The 21,054-nt window shown below is 41.4% G+C and overlaps 1 protein-coding gene across 1 annotated transcript in view; it reads left to right on the forward strand.

Moving 5' to 3' along the window:
• Positions 1 to 335: 335 nt before the first annotated feature.
• The window catches only part of wwox (WW domain containing oxidoreductase), a 120,806-nt gene continuing 100,087 nt past the window's right edge, over positions 336 to 21,054 (forward strand). The window contains exons 1-5 of the mRNA XM_061283874.1: positions 336 to 557; positions 835 to 899; positions 1,066 to 1,123; positions 1,374 to 1,543; positions 9,788 to 9,894. Coding sequence (XP_061139858.1) covers positions 451 to 557; positions 835 to 899; positions 1,066 to 1,123; positions 1,374 to 1,543; positions 9,788 to 9,894 — 507 coding nt within the window. The 5' untranslated portion in view covers positions 336 to 450. The remainder of the gene's footprint in view (positions 558 to 834; positions 900 to 1,065; positions 1,124 to 1,373; positions 1,544 to 9,787; positions 9,895 to 21,054) is intronic.

The raw sequence follows: 21,054 nt of genomic DNA on the forward strand, positions 1-21,054 counted from the left end.
ATTTTCTGCAGTTTTTGATTCCATTATGATAGTGGGTTAGGGTTAGGGTCATGCAATGGTACCACACGTAACAATGGATAAATGTTATTTTGTCTAAATTGTCCGTTAATGAAATATGACATAATATAATATAATATAATGCTAAAAATACATATGATTAAAAAGGTTATTATAATCCGATAGCCAACAAACGTGTTATTATTTTGCTGCCGCAATTAAGTTTACAAAAAAAAAAAACGGACGTAACATAAAAGTAGAAATGACGACGACAAGCAAACGTCCCACATTTCTTTTGACTCAATATCCCATCAAACACCGCGGCAAGCGTCATCATGTTATTGCGGAAGTACCAGACTGCACCGTGACTCTCGGCTATTTTTGTTTTGGTTTCTAAGACGCTAAGTGTCACTGTGCACGGAACTTGCATTAAGTTTCCCATATTGAAACGCAATGGCAGCTCTTAAGTACGCTGGTATGGACGATACTGACAGCGACGATGAGTTACCTCCTGGATGGGAGGAAAGATCAACGAAAGATGGATGGGTCTACTATGCAAAGTGAGTGCAATCCGTCAACTATAACTAACAGTCATGAGTACCTGTTTGTTTGTATTTCAAAAGTGTATTTATTTTGCAAGTACAGCATCTTGCTGTTAAATGTGCCTGCACAACTGTATCATGCATCGCTAATTCCTGCACCTGCAGTAGTTTTTTTTTACGTGATTGATTTGTTATCTTTATATTTTATTATTTGGAAAAAGTGTCAAATAAAATAAGACATAACCTGATCACGGTGCACCTTCTAACCTTTTCCATTTTGTTTGTGTGACAAAAGCCACGATGAGATGAGGACACAGTGGGAACACCCCAAGACTGGAAAGAAGAAACGTTGTGCTGGAGGTTTGATATTTAATTATTCTTTTTGTTATTGTTGTTTTTCTCCTCCCACCACCACCACAAGTATTGCAGTTTAATTCAAGTTTGTATTAATTGTTTAATTGTATGAATTGCTCATCATGTACATAATATCCCACAGAAAAGTAATTTCTGCCCTTTCCTCCAACAGATTTGCCATATGGCTGGGAGCAAAACACCAATGAACATGGTCAAATTGTTTACGTTGAGTAAGTTGACCGTCATGAAGAATGGGTAGGCAACACCGGTCCTCGAGGGCCGGTGTCCTGGATATTTTCTATGTCTCCCTGTTGCAACATACTTGATTCAAATGATCAGGATTGTTATCCAGCTTCTGCAGACCTTGATAATTATCTGACTCACTTCAAGTAGTACATGATTCAAATCCCTTTGTTTATCCACAATTGTAACGTTTCAGAATATGAAAGTATTTTTCCGCAATCTTTTTCTTACTACCAGCCACATCAATAAGCGAAGCACTCATTTCGACCCCCGCCAAGTGTTTACTGTGGAGGATGTGACGGTGAAGCCAAAACGCTATGATGGCAACTCTGCGGCTTTGGAGATCCTTCAAGGTCGGGATCTGTCCGACAAGGTGGCCCTGATAACTGGCGGCAACTCAGGCATTGGTGAGTTCCTTTTTTGCACAGATACCTTATGAATGCTTCAACTAAAAAGTACAACTGTTACTGCAACTCTTTTGAGAAGTTTGTGGGAATGTATTGTCTGTTCTTTCATTAAAAAAAAATCTTTAAAGTTGGAACTATAAAATTGGTCATGGCAGTTGGTATTGATGGGCCCCAACAATAAAGCAAACATGCATTTATTTTATACATCTGGACTTCAAATACGTCCACAAAAGTTTTATTTTCTTGATGAGAAAAATGGGCCACCCATCCTTTAGTCTTTAGTGTCTTTGCAACCTTTTAGTAACTGTGCTTACACAAAAGTACCACTGGGTGGCAGTGTTGTATCACGTTGGCTAGAAATATGCACCACAGCCCGGGCATTCATCAACATTAGCCTCCAAATTGTAAACCATAACACCCAACAATTATCACCCACGTAATGCTGAACATGACTGTGTTGCAGTTCATTAGCCGGGCTGAATTGGATGTCATTGTTAACCACAACAAATGCGCGTACTCTGCCAGCAAAAGTATAAGTCACCATCAAATCCCCTGGAAACCAATATATCTCCTTCCCACGTTTTGTTGGTTGTAGTTTGAACTCAGACAAGAGCAAAGTGTCGGCCTTCCCTTTTAAATGTTGCGCTCCGTTCAAGATGGATAACGATAGCTCCAGGGAAATCAAATCAACATAAAATGCTTAATTGTCTTTATATTCAAATGCTTTGTAGAAAGGAAGTGTTGCCGGGCTCTCTAATTGCTGTATGTACATTATGAGATGGGGCACTATAGTAGATTTACAGCTGCCTTGGGACTTTGATGGAACAATGGAGCTTCTGATCTTAATTGCCTCCCTATCCTTGATGTTTCTCCCATTTATCAGTCTCGACTCATATTATTAACAAATGGATTGTGTAAAAGTGATATGCAGTCTTATGCAAATGTTTCTTTTTGTTTCAATATTTCTACTGTCAACAGAAACTGACTGAATGAACGTGGTCACTTTAAATAAACTACACTAGGATCGAATGTAACTCAATGTTTTAAAATACTGATGAATTCACAATTCTCTCACACCTAAGACTCACAATAAAAACAAAACTAGATTTCCAAGCAACTGTATGTTAGATTTTATACAATCAAGCCCAAGCATCCGCTTTTCCATGGCTTGAAATAACCCAAATTAGACGATGTAGGCTTAAAAGCTTGGCAATCTTTCCATCATCTATCTGTCTGGCATGCAGTGACCTTTGCACTCAAAATGTTTATAAAAGAAGACACGATTGGACGGTCTGTAGTGTACTCTAGTTGTCACCACAAGAGTGCACAAGAGTTCCACGCTGCCAAAAAGCCTTTAAACCATCCAAGTTGCTCCGCAAATGCCCAATTTTGCTTTTAAAAACATCACAATGACAGACAGAGTCTGTGCGTCACTTTTTGTGTGTGCGCGTGATGTATTTAGTACGTATATAATCTGCTCTGAATAGAACCAAGAAATGGCTTTTTCTCCAGAGAATTATCAAACATTGTGCTTACAAGAAAACAGCGACATTTTAAATACTTATTATACCCATATTAACATAACCTTTGTTTTACTCGACCACGTATTAAATATGCAGCACCTCGTAATTAACAATACTCTTTTAGTAATTGCTTCTACTTGTGTGCTCCTTTGACATTCCACCAGTGAAATGTGGTTATGCCAATTGGCTGGAGCCACTTAGCATTTTAATGGCATCAATAGTGTTTTAATCCAAGTGTCAAGGCTATTTCCATTTTCTTGAGTTCGTATTTCTCCACAGGGGAATGTGACATTTTTATTAGGGATGGAAGGATATTATTTAATTAGCACATTTACATTTCACGTCTTTAATTTAGTTTCTTAATGTACATGGATGAAGAGTGGGGGGGGGGGGGGGGGTATGGGGCAGACATATAGGAGTTTATTTATGCGTGAAATGTCAGATTTTGTGGCCGGCCTTGAAGCAGACTAGGGATTTGCAGAGGTGATCACGACGGCGGTTCCCCCCGCATTAGTCTTCCTCACGCCGCTTTCCCGTGTAAATTAAAAAGCAGTACAAACCCGAATGGTGTTTTTAATCGTGATAATGGAAATGAATGATCTCACTTTGTTTCCTCCTTCTCCAGAGCCCTTCTCTCTCTCCTGCCTTTAAAGGTTTTCTCACTCTTATAGACCCGTGCTTGTACCTCCTCAACGATTTCTAAGTGGCTTTGACCCAGGCCCGAGCCCTCCTATCCATCCCTATTACACACTCCTGCTCTGGTCCTAATTCCTCTCTTATCAAATAAACTCTTTGCTCATTTGCTGGACGAGGCTCCATGGGACAGTTGGCCTTAAAGGACCATCATTTTGTGAAAAGCCTTTTGAGGCCGTGTTGATTTGGAGTCATCTGGTCAAATCTAAACAAACAAATGAGAAAATTAATATAGCATGTTGATAAAAGGTTTGTGGTTGTCATGATATTGGAGCCTTTGAATGTTGAAATGTTGAATATTTTTTATTAAAAAATAATCATAATTTTAGTCATAGATAGTAAAACGAATCACTCGTCAGAATTTTACAAGATTAAAGTTGAACATTTTCAAGAAAAATGGTGCCTGGGAAGGTAGTTGTTTTTAAAACATGTAAAAAGGTTTCGATCTAAATTCATGGCCCTATCTGCCATGTGCTTTTGTTGTTTACGTGCTGGGTCAATGCAGGAACTATAGTTGACAAAATAGGAAATGACAAGGATTTGTGAGGGAAGCGCTTCATAATGTTCTATAGACTTTTTCCAATGTTATTCATGAAGGACTAACATTGTTGCGTGTTTGTGTTGATCCCCGTGTTGTGTGGGAGAGGATTAGGTGTTAGGGCCGGTGCTCTCCTCTCTCCGGATGGCGAGATCTCTAAGCATATTCAGTGAGTCGCGGGGCTGCAAGGAGCTTCAGCGCACAGATAAAAAAAAAAAAAACGGCAACCCGGCTTTGTGGCTGATCATTAGATTGTGGCAGATTTGTTAAGCATAACTGCCATTAAATTGGCTGCAAAGCTCTGGTATTTACCACGCCGCTGTTTATGAATAAGGACCCCCCTCAAAGAGTGACGCGGCCGTGCGTTAAAGCAGAGCGCGACTATGGAGGGGAATGCATTATTCATAGCGGGAGGAAGTAGATGGATAAAAAGATGTTGCCAGCGAGAGTGGCGTGTCTGCGTCTTATTCCGTGTGTCCTGGAGCATCTCCGAGTGGCTGCCTGTGGCTTAGATGACATCCACAGTTTATCTGTGTTCAGCAGTCTGATCAAATTTTGTGTGTATGTGTTTGGAGAGTGCGTCGACTCTGAGTGTGTGAGGAAATCCAGATTTTTACCCCCCCCCCCCCCCCCCTTGGCTTTCTGGTTCATTTTCTTTATGAGCCAAAGTAATGAGCAGTTTTGCTTGGTTAGTCAAATTATATGCAACTTTAGAGAGGTGTCAGAGGCCAGTCTGAAAGAGCTGAAGTGACTGGAGTGAATACATTCTAGTTTTTGCACCCAATGTAGTCTAAACTATATTATAATTAAAACCTCAATAGGATAGGGTTGATAACTTAAATGATGGAGGGGGCTACAATTTCCTCTACGAGCGCACACTCTTAACCAGATGTATGACAAAATGCTATTTTAAATATGTGCTCATTCAAAAGACTCCTTTAAAAATTACCGTTCAAGGATGGCACAAAACTGCTCCAGCAGACCAACATTTAGTGCAGGAGCAATTTAAAAACAAAACAAAACCAAGACCATGATGAGAGATAGTGTCCCGATTTTTTTTCGTGTGTGTGTGTGTCCCGAGGTTGACACAGAGGGTCAGAGCGAGGGTAGGGGGGCAGGGTTTAGACTGCAAGGGACAGGGAGGGGTAATAGGACCACTTTCAGCGCTCTGGCCTGGAACAGCTCAACCTTGGGCAGTAATTACGAACCATACATCCCACTTTTGGGGTGACATCTCCCTCCTCATGGGCTAATGGAGGGGAATTAAATGGGATCTTAAAAGTCTGAAAAATGGGAGTATATTGGGGAGGTTGGGGACTCCCATGTTGGGATTTGAGAAGGTGCTAAGGTGTACTTAGCACTGAGAGATTTCGAGAAATTGATCAAATTATTTATCAATTTACCGCATGCCATGCATCAATCAGTTGTTGAAGCTTTAACTTGCAAACCTTAAAAGGTTCGATGCCATTTTGTGGCATCAATTAGTGTGTTTGATGCGTGTAACTTTAAGGGGCGTGGCCTAATGAGTGGCGTTAAGATCTGGAGTCAGTTTGTCAAGTTATTTTGCATGTGAGCATCTGGGTACGAGTGGAGGTCCACAGCAGTTCCTTGAGAGTGTTTTCATTTTTTATTTGTGAGTTAGACTGTCCTGTTTAAAAAAAAAAAAAAAAAAGAGTGCTGTGGTGTTTTTGGGTTTACAGCACTGCAGTGATGGTCATGGGGGAATTAAATTTCTTAATATGAGATGCAATTATTTTACAAGTACAATCATCGTGAGAATGCACCAACATGTACCAACTTATTACAGTTTGTATATGCCAATTCTGCTTTATTTACAACACTTTTAAATTTAGTTTTGATTATCGCTAAGTGTTGTAAGGAACTCTAAGTCGACCATCTCAAAGAGCAAGATTTTAGTTATAGAAATTGATTGAATAATCTTTTCAAGTGAACCGTTGAAAATACCTTTCTACCACCATTTATTGCGACGCACCTGCAAAACGGGGGGTTGTGGCTAGTTAGGATAAGCTGTTAGAGTGAAAGACATTTTGCTCAATCACTCTTGATGAGATCCGAAAATGTATCATTAAACCTTCTACTAATGTGAAGGTCTGAGAATTTTTATGCGTAAAAGAAGTTGACTGCAGAAAATTAAAAACCATAGTCCAAGGGAAATAGAGAATTAAATTGTGTAATAAACTGTCACACATCCATAACATTCATTGCTCGCTTCAGAAGCAAGCACACACAAGTAAAGTCGTTTTATACTTTGTCTTACAATTAAAAATGGCGCTAAGTGATTCTTTGTGAGCAAAGAGATACAGTACGTAGTCTAGTCATGTGTTGCCCGCTTTTCTGAGAGAGGACCGCGGGAACTCGACGTGTTTACCCACAGGTCTTGTAATGATCTCAATTGACTTGTGTTTGTCCAATTGTACTACAGAGCTTATTTTAGTTAAATGCCTCTTTGGATGCAGATCAAGAGCGAGTGGGAGCAGGCCGGCGACGGCGGTGGCGGCGTTTGCCAAATAAAACCGCTCACTGACGAGGCTGGTAATGATCTCATTACACTGAGCCAATATACCTGTGTACGAGGGGGGGAGGGGGGGCAGAGAGGACAAACAAAGCGTGAAATCACTAAATCACACTCATTATTGGGGGGGATATCTGAAGGGCCAGGATCCTAATGTACCATGAAGAGCATTCGTTGCTTAATGGACATTTTACACCATTCTTTTATGCATCATAGTAAAACACATTTTTAGCAGTAGTGGTGCTTTTTCATTTTCTGATTAGTAGTGTCAAGTATACTGCGTTAATGACAGTGCTTCACCAGATCCAGCACTCAACATTGTTTACAATGAATCGTGGGTCTATTTTCACATTTAAATGAAATGATCTCATATTTTTGAGTGATGTTTTTGAAGTGATTTCTGCAATGCACCCAAAATGTTCACGTCAAATTCTCCCTAGCAACAAGTGGCTGCGTGTTGAATTCCGTGCTGAATTCCGTTGATTAATTGCGTCTGATCAAAAGCAAATGAGACAAAATAAAGTGCAGTACTTTAATAGAGTCTGTTGCTCCATTATCCACGAGGGGCTCAATCATTTGGAGTTCTCATGTATTCTGAAAAACTCAAATACAGGACATAGTGGACATATCGGTACATTTTCCCGAGCGAAAGAACCTGTAGTTTCATTCCACAGGCTGGCAGAATAGCGCATATTGTAAAACAGCTTTTGGCGACCTACCAGAGCAAAAATGAGAAAACCAAACTGTGCGTGTGACCTCTCGTCATGTTCCATCATGAGAGAACAATGGCGAAACAGGCTGCCGCTGTTGTACATTTGACCGGGAACTCATTTGAGTCGCCCTCTCTACCGCAAAGTCTCTGTTACGGCACCGCTCGCTCTCTTGTTATTTCACAATTAATGTCGAGCCCTTGTTATTTGTCACCGCAAATACACGGCTCCGTTGATGCCGCGCGTTGTTGCTGCCATATTCTAATTTGTTCTCCATTATGGAAAACACTGGCGCTCCTTAATTTCACTTTCATGGTGTGTACACACAACAAGTGAGGGGGGGGGGGGGGCAGGGTGAGGCGTTGTTGTTTACCAGCAGCTAGTGCACTTGTCCATTTTGTAACATTTCAAAGAAGCTTTTGTTTCATGCTGTTTTTAGGGCTTGAAAACAAATCCTATTTAAAGTATAAATCACATTGCATCGATACCATGTCAATGCTTATCTCAATTTACAATTGTAGTTTTCCAAGCCGATTGTGGATGAAAGAAATACTGTATCACCTACCACAGAATAGTAGCTCGGAAAAAACTAATATCAACAACTGACTTTTGCAAAAGTATTAAATGCTTTTTTTAAGTGACAATCCTTCTGGCAAAAAATATTACATAGTAACAATAAACTGGATTTCATAATGAAGTCGCGTCTAATGTCCGAGGTCAAAAACGGGCGATATAGATCGATGTTTAGCATCGATGCCAACAAATCGTACAGCATTATATTGATTAATCGATGTGTATCGATGAATCGTTACACCCCTACACAGGAGAATAAGCAGCACTTAGAAGTGCTTTATGTAAAAAGTCAAAATCATCATTAAAAAGAGATACAAGATCTCCATCGGTCTGAAGAAATATGCTTCACCCCCAATACAATATATAATTCCAAGTTTCTGATTGAAAAAGTTCCAAATCTCATTCTTTATATGCTCTATATAAACATTTCCTGTTTGTTAAATCCTGTCGGCCTGCCTGCCTATTCAAATGATGCATTTAATCTGTGTCTGTGTCACCCTGCTCCTTCTCCCTCCCTGTCATGTTGTTTTTATTTTCTCCATTTCCCGCGGGTGGAATGATTGCCGTTCTCCATCGCAGTCCCCTCCATTACACCTAATAACGAGTCATATAATTTAATTCCATGCTTCACTTGTCAGCGCGGCAAGCTTCCAATCCGGCTCCAATTTCGGTTTTTAATAGATATTGGTCTTTACCACTCCTCACAAGTAGGCCTCCCAGTTTTGATCATAATGAAAATCAGATTAGGACCTATAATCTAATTACGGTTCATATTAATCCGCCCTCTGATACCTCGCGGTGGACCCTCTTTGCCACAATCACTTATTGTGGCAGTTTGTCAGTCAATGCGCTTGCTGGGTGCGTTGGAGTCAATTTAAAGGTGAGAGTGAGAAACGTAGCCGCTCTCGCAGAGACTTGCAGTAAATGTCAGCGGAAATAAGAAAATATGGCGAAAGTTGATCTAGTAAATTAATTCAACCTACGGCTCGAAATGACCCATTTAGACTTGTAATTTAGAAATGAACTTCTCTGCCTTCTATCTTTTAGTTTTTGTCACTTTTATCGGTAGCGCGTGATTTGGCTGGAGCCACGCAGTGCTGTAGTCTCGGACTGATAAATTTTCTCGCTATCAGCCGACCGCGTTCCATTTCAGAACTCTGGCCTTATCGGTGGCCCTTTGATGCTGCCGACTGCCACCGCACCAAAGGTTCAGTTTGTGTTTGATTGTCCATTTGACTTCCTCTATTATTAGCCGTGTTTGTCATAATTACCCCCATCAATGCGTAATTACCAACATAATTAATATCCGACTCCCTCCCTCCCCTTCGTCCTGTAACGAGCCGACATAACGAGCGGAGCAGTACCTTCTTCGGAGACCACGGCCACATCCCCAACTTTATCTTCTCGGGCTAGAGGAAATAGACCAGAACCACAATAATTCAATCAGTGTCATCACTTCTGAGAGAAATGATTAGCTCTCTGCGCCGAGACCACTGGCTCACTCTGTGAAATAAATTACATGAAAACTTGATAGTGATTCTTACTGGCCCTTCCTCCGCTTACATTTGATACAACCTCTGAGAATCACTTATCGCCCCCTTTGAAGCATCTCATTAAAGAATAAAATAAAAAAAAATACAAATTAAATGTCTCGTTTCTGTCCTCATGTTCCAGGCTTTGAGACAGCCAGGTCTTTTGCACTGCATGGCGCCCGTGTTATCCTGGCCTGCCGAAACCTTTCCCGGGCCAACAAGGCCATCAGCGCCATACAGGAGGATTGGGTAAGTCGTCCACTTTAGTCTTAAATTCTAACTGGTCAATAGATAACAGTGGCCCGATGGTCCGGGGCCATTACGTGACTGTGTCGGGGCCACCCGAGGTTTACTGATGCTCACGATCAATTCAATATCTTGAGTTTCATCCACTCAAATTCATTAACCATCATTGATTTTTTTTCAAACATAGCACACCTTTTATATGCATCAGGTTAAATCCTTCTATAAAGAATGGCTTGAACAAAAAAAAAAAAAGACTTCGTAAGGAGCCTGCCTACGTTGAGTTTATTACTTCTATCTCAAATTATATTCCAGTTTTGAAATAAATGGATTCCACTCATCTATTCTAGCCCCACTTAAAACACCAATAAAATTCCTAGTTTCATATGACTTGTTATCCCACATGTTTGGGAGAACAGCCAAACTTTATTAATCAGAGTCCCTTTACATGGTGCCCATTTAACAGGAGTTTGAATGTGACTGGTTAATTAGGACCACAGCCACGGTTATAAGAGGGTGTGCACACTTGTGCAACCACAATGTGTCGCTTATTTACCTTTACTTTCGCTCTCAAAGTTGTCATTGTCAGTTGAGTTGTCCAGCTTTTAGCTCACGTTTCTGGTGAGAGGTTTTAAATGATTTACCTACATCTCACTTTTATCTACTCCAAAAAACTGACATCTGAACAGGGGGTGTAGACTTTTTCTAGCAATGCTACATGTTTAAAATGCGTTTCACCATTCCGTTTTCCATGGGACAGTTTTTATTTTTTTATTTTAATAATTTATCAATGAAGCAATATGCTGTCATATAAAACTATTAATTCTCTAACTGTTGCATGAACAACATAAACAATTTTCAAGTATCTAATGCTTCATCTGTGTGGATGCACTTAGGTAAGTAAATAATTTTATTGAAGAGATTTGAACAGGCGTCCGCCGTGCTGGGGCCGTGGGGTGAGAGGGAGCATCTGATAATTACCCAAGATTATTGCTTTAATATCGCAGCGCTTGCGACTCGTCCGCAGATTTATGAGTGTGGGAAAATAAACAAGTGAAATGCGGTCGCTGGAGCAGAAAGAATAAGCCATTAGTGCTGGCTTGATTACAGAGCGCAGCAGCACAAGAGGATGAGGCAGCCGAAACGGAACGAGGCGATGACGGAAAGAAGAGACGAGCCTGAGAGTGGAAGAGTAAATCTTCAGTGTTTAAACTCAACACAACTTCTAATTGAAAGATGCCCCTGGGGCTGGCAGTATTGTGTACGAAAGCTAGTATACGTACATCGTCTAAGAATGAAGCAAAAGATTACATCCAAGAATTACGGTACCTGGACTTCTTGTACAAGTGACACAACTTAACTGTTAAAGTTCCTGATTTTTCTATTTTTATATGTAGGGTCTGCCAGATTTGTGAAAGTAATTGAAAAATAATTGAATTAATTAATATTAATCAAATAGATTTATTATTATTGTTATTAATGAATACAATTATTATTATTATTAATTAAGTAATTAACCTATTAAATGACAGTACACCTTTAGCAAGGATTCACTGTGTTGTGAACTGAAATGTGCAAACTAAAGCGGCTGGATTTTGGAGATTCCATCATATGCTGAGTCCTCCAAGTCCGCTGAGGCTCGCTTCCTTCTCTAGGAATCCCCCCCATTTAAAGACTAATGAATAAAAGTCACAATATCAGAATCAATCTTTGCCCCTCTGCTGACATTATTAATAGATTCAGCAAAAGAATAGAGAGGAGGATTAATCTTTAAGATGATGGATGGACTTCGCTCGCCTTCCCATGCTCCTGCGCTGAGGTCGTTGTGATAAGAGGGTATATTTTGGGGTCCGCCGTACAAAAGGTCATCATATCTACTTCCAGGTGTCTCTCCCGAGTTCCGCTCCGGCTGCCAGGAGTGGAACCGCTGTCCCGATTGCACGGGACCTCTCACCTTTAACTACAATGCTTAAACCCATTACTCTGAGCTGCCTCTTTCTTTCCCTGGCGCCCGCCTCGGACTGAGCGGGCCAACGCTGCCGTCGAGCGGTGCAGTGTAGCGCCGTGTTCTGACAGTAGGAATAATAATGGAGGGGGGGCGGCGGGTCACGGCAAGATAATGGGCAGGTCAGAACAGCCAGTGGCTGTTAGGAAGAGCAGGGTCAGAGGGCTTATCCTTCCCAGCCACATGGACCGCGCTATGCCAAGAACAGCGACAGTTAAAGGGAAAAAAAAAAAAGACCACACACTTCATAGAACATTCCAGGACATTCTTTATGCACTTAGTCGGGCCAGGTCAGTTGTCGATGAGGTCATTTTGGGGGGGTTAAAACTGGTGTGCATGTAAAATAAATATTTTTTTATGATGAAATGATAATCCATGGCGGCTCGGTGGCGCACTTGGGTAGCACGTCCGCCTCGCAGTTAGGAGGGTGCGGGTTCGATTCCACCTCCGGCCCTCCCTGTGTGGAGTTTGCATGTTCTCCCCGGGCCCGCGTGGGTTTTCTCCGGGCACTCCGGTTTCCTCCCACATCCCAAAAACATGCTTGGTAGGCCGATTGAACACTCCAAATTGTCCCTAGGTGTGAGTGCGAGTGCAAATGGTTGTTTGTCTCTGTGTGCCCTGCGATTGGCTGGCAACCGGTTCAGGGTGTCCCCCGCCTACTGCCCGATGACGGCTGGGATAGGCTCCAGCACGCCCGCGACCCCAGTGGGGACTAAGCGGTACAGAAAATGGATGGATGGATGGATGATAATCCATTCTCATTCATTCATTTAAATGTACAGCAGTTTACTTGTCAATATTTAATATAAATAAAATTGAGCCAAGGTATGTGTTAAAAACCTGTATTTTTATATATTTATGATATAATTTATTTTATTGTGTATTTAAGACTATTGTGGAAAGCGCAATACAAATCTCATTTATTATCATCACTGTTAATATTTTGTAACTTTTTTAAAATTTTATTCTTTGAAAACAGATGCACCAGATTACTCACAGAGGAGTCACTTTCTCCCCCTAAATTATCCATTTAACTCCAATTAACCATTTAGTAGTTGGTAAAATAAAAAGCAGGTTAATACACAAGTAAAATAAAGTGATTTTTGCAAATGGACAGATGGGCCACAATAATTGTAAATTAGGTAATTAAAAGATGCAAAATATGTACGATATCTTCCCCCTGGTAAAGTAATTCTAAATATTACTATTTAATCCTTCACATATTGTTCACTGGAAACATTCAAAGATAAAAATGTCAAGTATACATCAACACAATCTCAAATTGGAGCGCCATCTTGTAACCAAATATTTTTCAAACGTGCATATTTTATGTTTACCAGTAATTAAGATATTAAATTCTAACTGACAATTTGATTAATTACTTCCACCAACAATCATTTATTAAGCGGCTCTAAAATGACCTACCTGACACCATTAGCATCAGGTAGCGGCCAGGTGGGGGGGGAAAAATACTCAAACATGACATTGGTCAGTGCCCTCTGCCCCGTACACTTTACATGTATAAATCCTCCTGACCCCGCCTTTCCCTCACTCCGCTGCGATTCTGCTCACACTACGAAGCTAGGTTAACTTTCCGGTTAACCACCAACATGTTGCCTGAGTGTCGGGGATTTACTTTTCCTGATTGCCTGTAAAATTCTGCTTATCTTTGACTCTATCGTCTGTCTCCCAGGGCTGTAATAGTCTCCCCTGAGAGGGCACATCACTGCATGCAAGGCCCTTTGCCCCTGAGTTGCATACAAAACACACACACACACACACACACTTTTAATTTTTATTCCAAAATGCTTAACCCCCCCCCACCCCCCACACACACACACCCACACACGCACACAACCCACAAACATGCACACACACGATGGCACTCAACAACACATGCTAATGAGGTTCTTTGTAAAAGTGCTAATTAGTAAGTCAGTCACTGATTGCTGTGCTTGTTTTTGTTGTGTGTGCGTATTTGTGTAGTATGGTAGTGGGGTGCGGGGGTATTATTAATATGGCTGTGGTGTGGCTGTTGTGGAGAGTTCTGTGCTGTCAGAGTCTGCTGTGGAACCAATTAGGCTAAAACCCGTTGTCCACTGAGGCTGCTAGTCTGTTGCTTGCAATGTCAAGCAGCAACATTAACACGGGTCAAAGAGGCGGACGCTATCGCACACATTCCGGTACACATACGTTCACCGGCTATAGACGAGTCTTGTCATTCTTTCAAGTCCGCACAGAGGGACACAACGTAATGCAACTGAACCAGACAATTGCGAACAAATTACAGGACTGTTGGGGACATGCTCACTTGGTAATAGCACACATATGTAGATTAAATGCAACAGAAAAACCTCAACCTAAACAACCTTGTGTCGACATATTTTCTCTTCCTTTCGTTATAATTTGTCTGCAGCCCCCATAATAAAATGCCGACTTTGGTACCTTCGTTCTAGACATGGGCTCCCTCTAGTGGTACAAAATGAATCACAGAATTAAATGTTGCAAAGTAAAGGTCTTTATATACAAAAGTACAAACCAAAATCACCCAAAAGGAGGATGGCACAAACAAAGTAACAACAATGAACAGGGCTGGACGCAGCGCCTGATAAAGATTCACAGGAGGATGATATAAGTTACTGAGAACAGCGCTTAAATTTTGTAGGACACCAGCCCATACCCGATTTTATGACCAAATGCATTTAACTTAAAGAACTGTTTGTTTTCAAGTATTAGTTAATCCTTTTTTACTTCTTAGTTGCAATAAGTTTGAGAACCATTGTTCCAGAAAGTTACTTTCTTGCATGACTGCCTTGGTTAAGATACATTACATTGAAACCCAAGGTGGTGTAACTATCCCTTTAACCTGAACTTGTATGCGTAGGGAGTGAGTGGTACTAGTTGATATTGTGTGTGTGTGTGTTTGCCTCTATTGTCTAATTACCTTGTGCATAACCTCCCCTGGCAGCCTGACAGGCCGAGTTGCCCCCGCCGGCCAACGTGCCACGCCACGCTCTTCCCGCTGAAGCGGACGGGAAGTGACACATAGGAAATGCTGACCTGGTTGCTAGCAGGCCCCTCCAGGGCCCCCAGGATGCTGAGCTTTTAGTCGCTGCACCCCTCTGCTTCATATTGAAAATCAAAAGTTGCGCCGGTTGTTGCACCTTTATTTGAATTCCGGGTTTTGGCTCGGGCCATCTTGGATAATGTTTACATGTTCTAGTTAGAGTACTGAACAATATGGAAAGAAAATGATTTAATTCGTACGAGAATGGCCAACTAGAAGTACAATCTCTTGAAGTCACTCAGCCTTCATTTAAATACACAAATGTTAACATTTCTAAGGGAGAGAATGGTTACTCACAAAGTCTTTTTCATTCAAGAACCCGTCGACCCTCTTGATTGCAACCGACATTGGTGAAGGTTTTCTTGTCAAATCCGAATTTTTACGGTTGTACTTGGAGAGCTGTTTTGTTTGAGGTGGTACAAACTTTGAGAGCTGCTACTATAAATCGTCGTTTGTTGTGAATGTTTGTTTGAATATCGCCTTGTGCGTGGTAAAGAAAACCTATAAAAGCGCCGTTGTGCTGATGCGTCACTGCGAAAGAAAGCTTTGTTAAATCCAGTTGAAATGATTCGCCCCTGATTCTCCTACTCAAGCAAACTCGTTTCGAATAGTCCCCAGACTATATTGACATCATAGCTGCGCCTCCACCTCTCCATTCTGCCCCAACCTCATCCTCCAATCCTCGCGGCTCTCTTAATTTCCACGACATCCGCGGCGCCGCCTTTCGTCTAAGTTGCATGCGTCAGCTTCTCCGGGGAGACCTTTTCATCAGTCTTTTACCTGGTTATTTATTTGTTTGCATTTTGCCCCGTGTTGTGTGTCTGTCGACTGAGAATAAAAAGCTTTCTTATCCTCCCCCGACTATACAATCTATATCGCCTTGACACGACAAAGATGGGTCGGATATACAGAATTGCCGTATGTAAATTGGGATTTGAAAAGCTCTTTCGCCTCGTCGTCCAATGAAAGAACAAAAGCAACAGTGGGATTTAGTGTGATATACCACTAAAGGGATTTTTATAATGTGGTTTGTGGTATTATTAAGAAAGCTTTTGTAGCATGTAGGGAATAAAAAAAAATTCTGTCAACATTTATGCAAGCAGGTATTCCACACGCTTGTGTTTATTGTGCTGGGCCACATTTTAAAATAGACAAATGTGTCATTTATGGTTTATGTAAGAAAATCAGGTTCAAATGTGTATGTAGTATGCTTAATAATATGTTCTATGCGTCCCCACTAGTTCAAAAATGTCATTCTGATAAATATTGCGAAATGTGAATTAAGCAGCACAATTGTGTTCGTTTGTATCCGTGTCAGGGAGCGGCAGTCATGTCCTTCCTTTTTTTTTTTTTTTTTTTTAAAATGTACAAAGAAATTTTCCATTCCAATATTTTTCATTGTATTATTAATAAACCAGTTAACTAATTATGCCATGAGACAAATGACTAAAAAAAGAGACAGACAAAATGATAATTATCCATATAGAAGAATCCAACAGCTATATAATGTAACTCCCAATAATGTAAATGCTCCGTGCACCAGATTGTAGACAGCAACAATACGTTACTGGGCTACGTCGTAGCACATGCGCAGGCACACGTTCATCCTCATGACTTTTTCATATTTAAATGCTTGATTATGCATTTTGCATAGCTGTGGGACATGCATCACTCTTCCCGGGCTGCTAATAAAGTGACCAGGGAGATGGGGCTAACTTAAATGAATCCTAAAGTTGCCTGCCTTGCAATCTTGCGCCGTTTAGCTCTCCTCATGTCCATCCGCTCTAACCAGGTGCTCGGTCTCCCGAAGAGGTGTGGCCTGCCTCTAATTGCCTGGACCGCGTTGAACTATCAAGTGAACTATGGGCAAACGCTCTGCGTGAAAGAGTGCCGCCGAGGAATAATTTTGAATAAATCCCGTAGTTATCCGGGTCGTATTTTATGCCGGATAAGCAGTTCGGCGCGGGCCTTTCCCGGTGACGGGTCACTCGCCACGGGTCACGTTTGGCAGGATTTAAATGATTTAAATGATGTCACCGCCACCGAAGGGGGAACAGGTTGAGGAAGGATGTGTAAGGCAGCACCTCTTTGTTGTTTGAACCTGACAGGCTCTCATCCCTCACCCTCTGAAGGCTGGGCTCGTAGCCCTGGGACAGGGGGGCGGGGCGGGACCAGATGAGGTGAGAGGTGGCTTGGATCTCTTTCACACTTTTCCTCCCTTTGCCAGAGGACAATGTATTTTGGTTTATTGAAGTCACAGAAGTGCTGAGCACAGAGCGATGGGCCGCCGTGTTTTAATTCACAGGAGGAGGCAATTGGGAATAAATGCGGCCAAGCTGCTTGATGCCTGCCAAACTAACCAACATGCTCAAAGCATCTGGCAAATGGCTATAACATTTATCTGCTATGATCCCCGTTTTGAGACTGCTTTGAAATGTGATCGGGCTAATTGTGGGGTGGCTCATAATGGAAATGGGCTACAGGAGCAATTTGTTAATTTTTTTTGAACGGGCTTCTTGCCATGGCTGCAGAAAGCTAGATTGCGGCATTAAAATGCTATTGATCGATACAGCTTCTCAAAAACAAGATTTTTCTCCGTGACATGTTTATAATAAAGTAGAATAGAACTGGAGCAACACAATAAAAATAATAGTTATTTATGACTAGTATATTTAAATAGCTTGGATATCAAGTAGCTTTCTCTCTCCGTCAAAAAGGCACTGAGAAGGAAGGGGTTACTTAACCAGCTTGAGTTCAGCAGAAGTCTCACACACTTTCCAGGGATTCTTAAAAGTGCCATCACATGCACGTTTGACTTTATTGGGAGGACTAAATTAGAGGAAACCCCCCCCAGATAAACCTGGAATTAAATCTGAAGTACGATTCAAGTGACTGAGACATTCAGCAAAAAAGTTCCTCATCTTTCCCGTTAAACTTCAATCAGTTCAGATCATTTAGAACTTCTCGGTCACAATTTTTATACTATCCAAATGTCCACATTTTTCCGTAGCGTTTTCCACATTTTCCCTGGCAACATTGCCAAATTAGTGCAGACATTTAATGTTTTTTCGAGACTGATTCATTCTATTGCATGTTCAGATCATTCAGGACATCTGAGGAACTATTTTTCCCACCTCCCCAAATTCGCCAAATTGTATTTATTCCCAATTTTCCCTTTCAATATTGACTTCATCCTTCCATGCAATCATTCCAGCTCATTCCTTGGGAACCAATTATCAAATTTCCACCTTTTTTTTAAAATTATGATTCATGACTAAATTCCTAAACTAATTGATGCATCTTTTTATCTCCTCAAAGTGGTTTTACACTAGTCTCTCATTTCTTTTGAGTGTGCGTTAACCTTTGCAAGTTTTTTCCCGCTATAGGATGTGCCTGGTAGAGGCAGACTCACATTGAACATTTCTTCCATTTTAATTTGTTTCCTAGCATTTTATTGCAGCGTCAGCTCTTCATTATTCACACGCAATTTTCTCCCAAAGTTGTACTTCCTAGTTAAATGTAATTTTGACTCTGATGCTTGACGTATCAACTGTGAGACTCCGTGGCTCGTCACGTCGTCTTTCATCGCCCGCTAAGGGTGGTCATAGACGAAAGAGAGAAGGCCCTAATGAGTTTAAATGTCTCTGCGTGTTCACGTCGGACTGAGCGGAAAGGACTGTATGCTCATAGTCTCTTGTCACTTAGCGTTTGCTACGGAAGCCGGACTGATGGAGCACAGCAGTGCATCGCAGGTCATCAGCTGGAATTGACATGTCTCCAATTGACTTGCCAGCCTCAGCAGGCACAAGCACTTTCAAACCGTAAATAGCATCCTTCAACGTGTAAGATTAAGGTATTGCTTTGAGTGATATTTCCTTCACAGCCGTAGTTGTAATTCTTCATGTGTTGGAACTCCTTTTTTTCTGAATTGGCTAAGATGTTAAATAAATCAGTTCAATAAATGCTTTTGTGAACTCCCATAGATATTCGAGGAATGCTGTGCCTTGAACAGGCAAAAATGAAGGTCCCAGCTTGTGTGCCCTTTATGTAAATACGTACATGCGTGTGGTTGTATGTGCTTTGACAGAACGCTATACAGCTTCATCACCCCGTGCGGCTGAATGCATATTTATCAGAGAGAAAATTCATGCTCAAAGAATCCAACATCGGCCTCCATTCATCATTATCAAACACACAAACCCGGGTGCGCACACACAGATCCACATTTCATTAGAGAGGTAGAATCAGGCAGCAGTAGATTAAAAACAAGTTTTTTTTTATACAGATCCATAAATCAAGCATGGGGCGAAGGGGGATTCATTTAGAGAACAGCAGAATTGTGGCGTAGTTGCCCTCACGTGACTATCGCTTAGGCACGATACTTTGATACACTGCCTTTTTATTAGTTTCATTCTCTCCTGCCTCGTATCAATGATAATCTCCCTGCTTACATTTGACTTGCAGAGTAGAGGGGACGTAGGGTTCGTTTTAGTTTTACTCCACACATAGCCGTATAGGTTGAGGGTATTTGGTTTTAGCATTTGTCAGCAATGTGACTCAAATACTATGTAATTAATTTCTCTGTAACTTGATGGAGAGTGGTCAATAGCCTAATAGCATGATTGCCAATGTCATATTTTAATATTTTTGAAAAAAAAAAAAGACTGTCATGATGTAGCATGTGTGGATTACCATGAACAGTTTTTTTTAATTAATATTGTGACTGATGGATTGATGGCAAGTTTGCTGCTAGTCTTCGTCCAAGTTTAGCGTAAATCTTTTTAGCAACTTTGGAGAAATTCAATAAGTTTTCTTTTTGTTGGTTTTTGCCCTTTTGCCTTAGTTTTTTTTTCCCGAAAGTCAGAGCTTCAAGCGTTGTGTAATTTACTCTTTGTATACAAATAAAGTGATACTTTGGTTCATTGATTTTAATGTATTCTGCCATCATGTTCACAACTCAAATCACTATTGTCTCAAATCAAGATTTATAATGAAAATGGAAATTCCATGAATCTTTTCCAGCCCCTCACCTTTAAAAATATAACAAATGAACAAAACGTAGACACCCGCCCCCCTTCCAATATATCTGCACCAAAGAACATAACATTGGCAAAAGTCTGTGCTCTACTTAATGTCATTCCTGTACGGTATTTTACTATTCTAATTTCTACCTGCTGTTGTCTCCAGCCATCCAGCTGGCAGTGTGTTTTAGTGTGCTTGTGGCAGCAGTACAGGTGTAATTTCGCCTGCACTAAACCCCCAACAAGTGGTGCCAGGGGAGAGTGGAGCATATTACGGGTTCAAGCGGCCTGGGCTCGTCTGAACCACCGAGCACACCAGGCCCACCTGACCTGTGACCGGGCTCAGTCCCCGCGAGTGTGTCTTGTGTGTGTTCTGGGAGCCTTAATGGTTCCAGAGTTGCCTCATTGTTTTTCCTTTATCGCGTAAAGCCTTTATTAGGGCCCGGACCTCTTTGGTAGCTGTGGGGTAATATTGGCTAATATGTTTCAGTTGAGAAATGAGCAGGCATGATTATGCGCGTGTGTGTTTTATTTACAGAGCAGCTTTTGTGGGGTAAGCTAGAAAGGTGTAGAACATTGGTGTCAAACTCAAGAACCCAGCGCCAGATTTGGTCCGCCCTTTGTCACCCACTAAAGCAAATTCTTGTTAAATCGGTTTGGTCCTTTATTTACTTATGAATTTTATATACGTGTATATATATATTTTTTTTTTTCCGTGATGAACCCGGTGTCTTGTCTGAGTTTATGCGGCTATGTGAACATTTGGATATTTCCTCCGGTTGAGTTTGCTTCATTAATTTGGGTAACCAAATCTCCTGTGTTGAATGAATGACCAAGAGTAGAGCCAAGCGAGGTAATGAAGGGGGAGATGGGCTGAGAGAGCAGAAGGAGATGAGAGGAGGGGAGGAGGTGGGGCGCCGGCATCCATTATGCCCCACAGCCGCCCAGGGGTTCAGCGAGACCGATTCCGAGCGATCGGGTTTGGACTCTGGCGCCCATAAATCCCGACGTGTGACACTGATGGATGTGCCCTGTAAAACCTTCCCACCCTGACACATGGGGCAACACAGAGT

Source organism: Syngnathus typhle, linkage group LG7 (genome assembly GCF_033458585.1).
Source record: "Syngnathus typhle isolate RoL2023-S1 ecotype Sweden linkage group LG7, RoL_Styp_1.0, whole genome shotgun sequence".
Lineage (NCBI taxonomy): Eukaryota > Metazoa > Chordata > Actinopteri > Syngnathiformes > Syngnathidae > Syngnathus > Syngnathus typhle.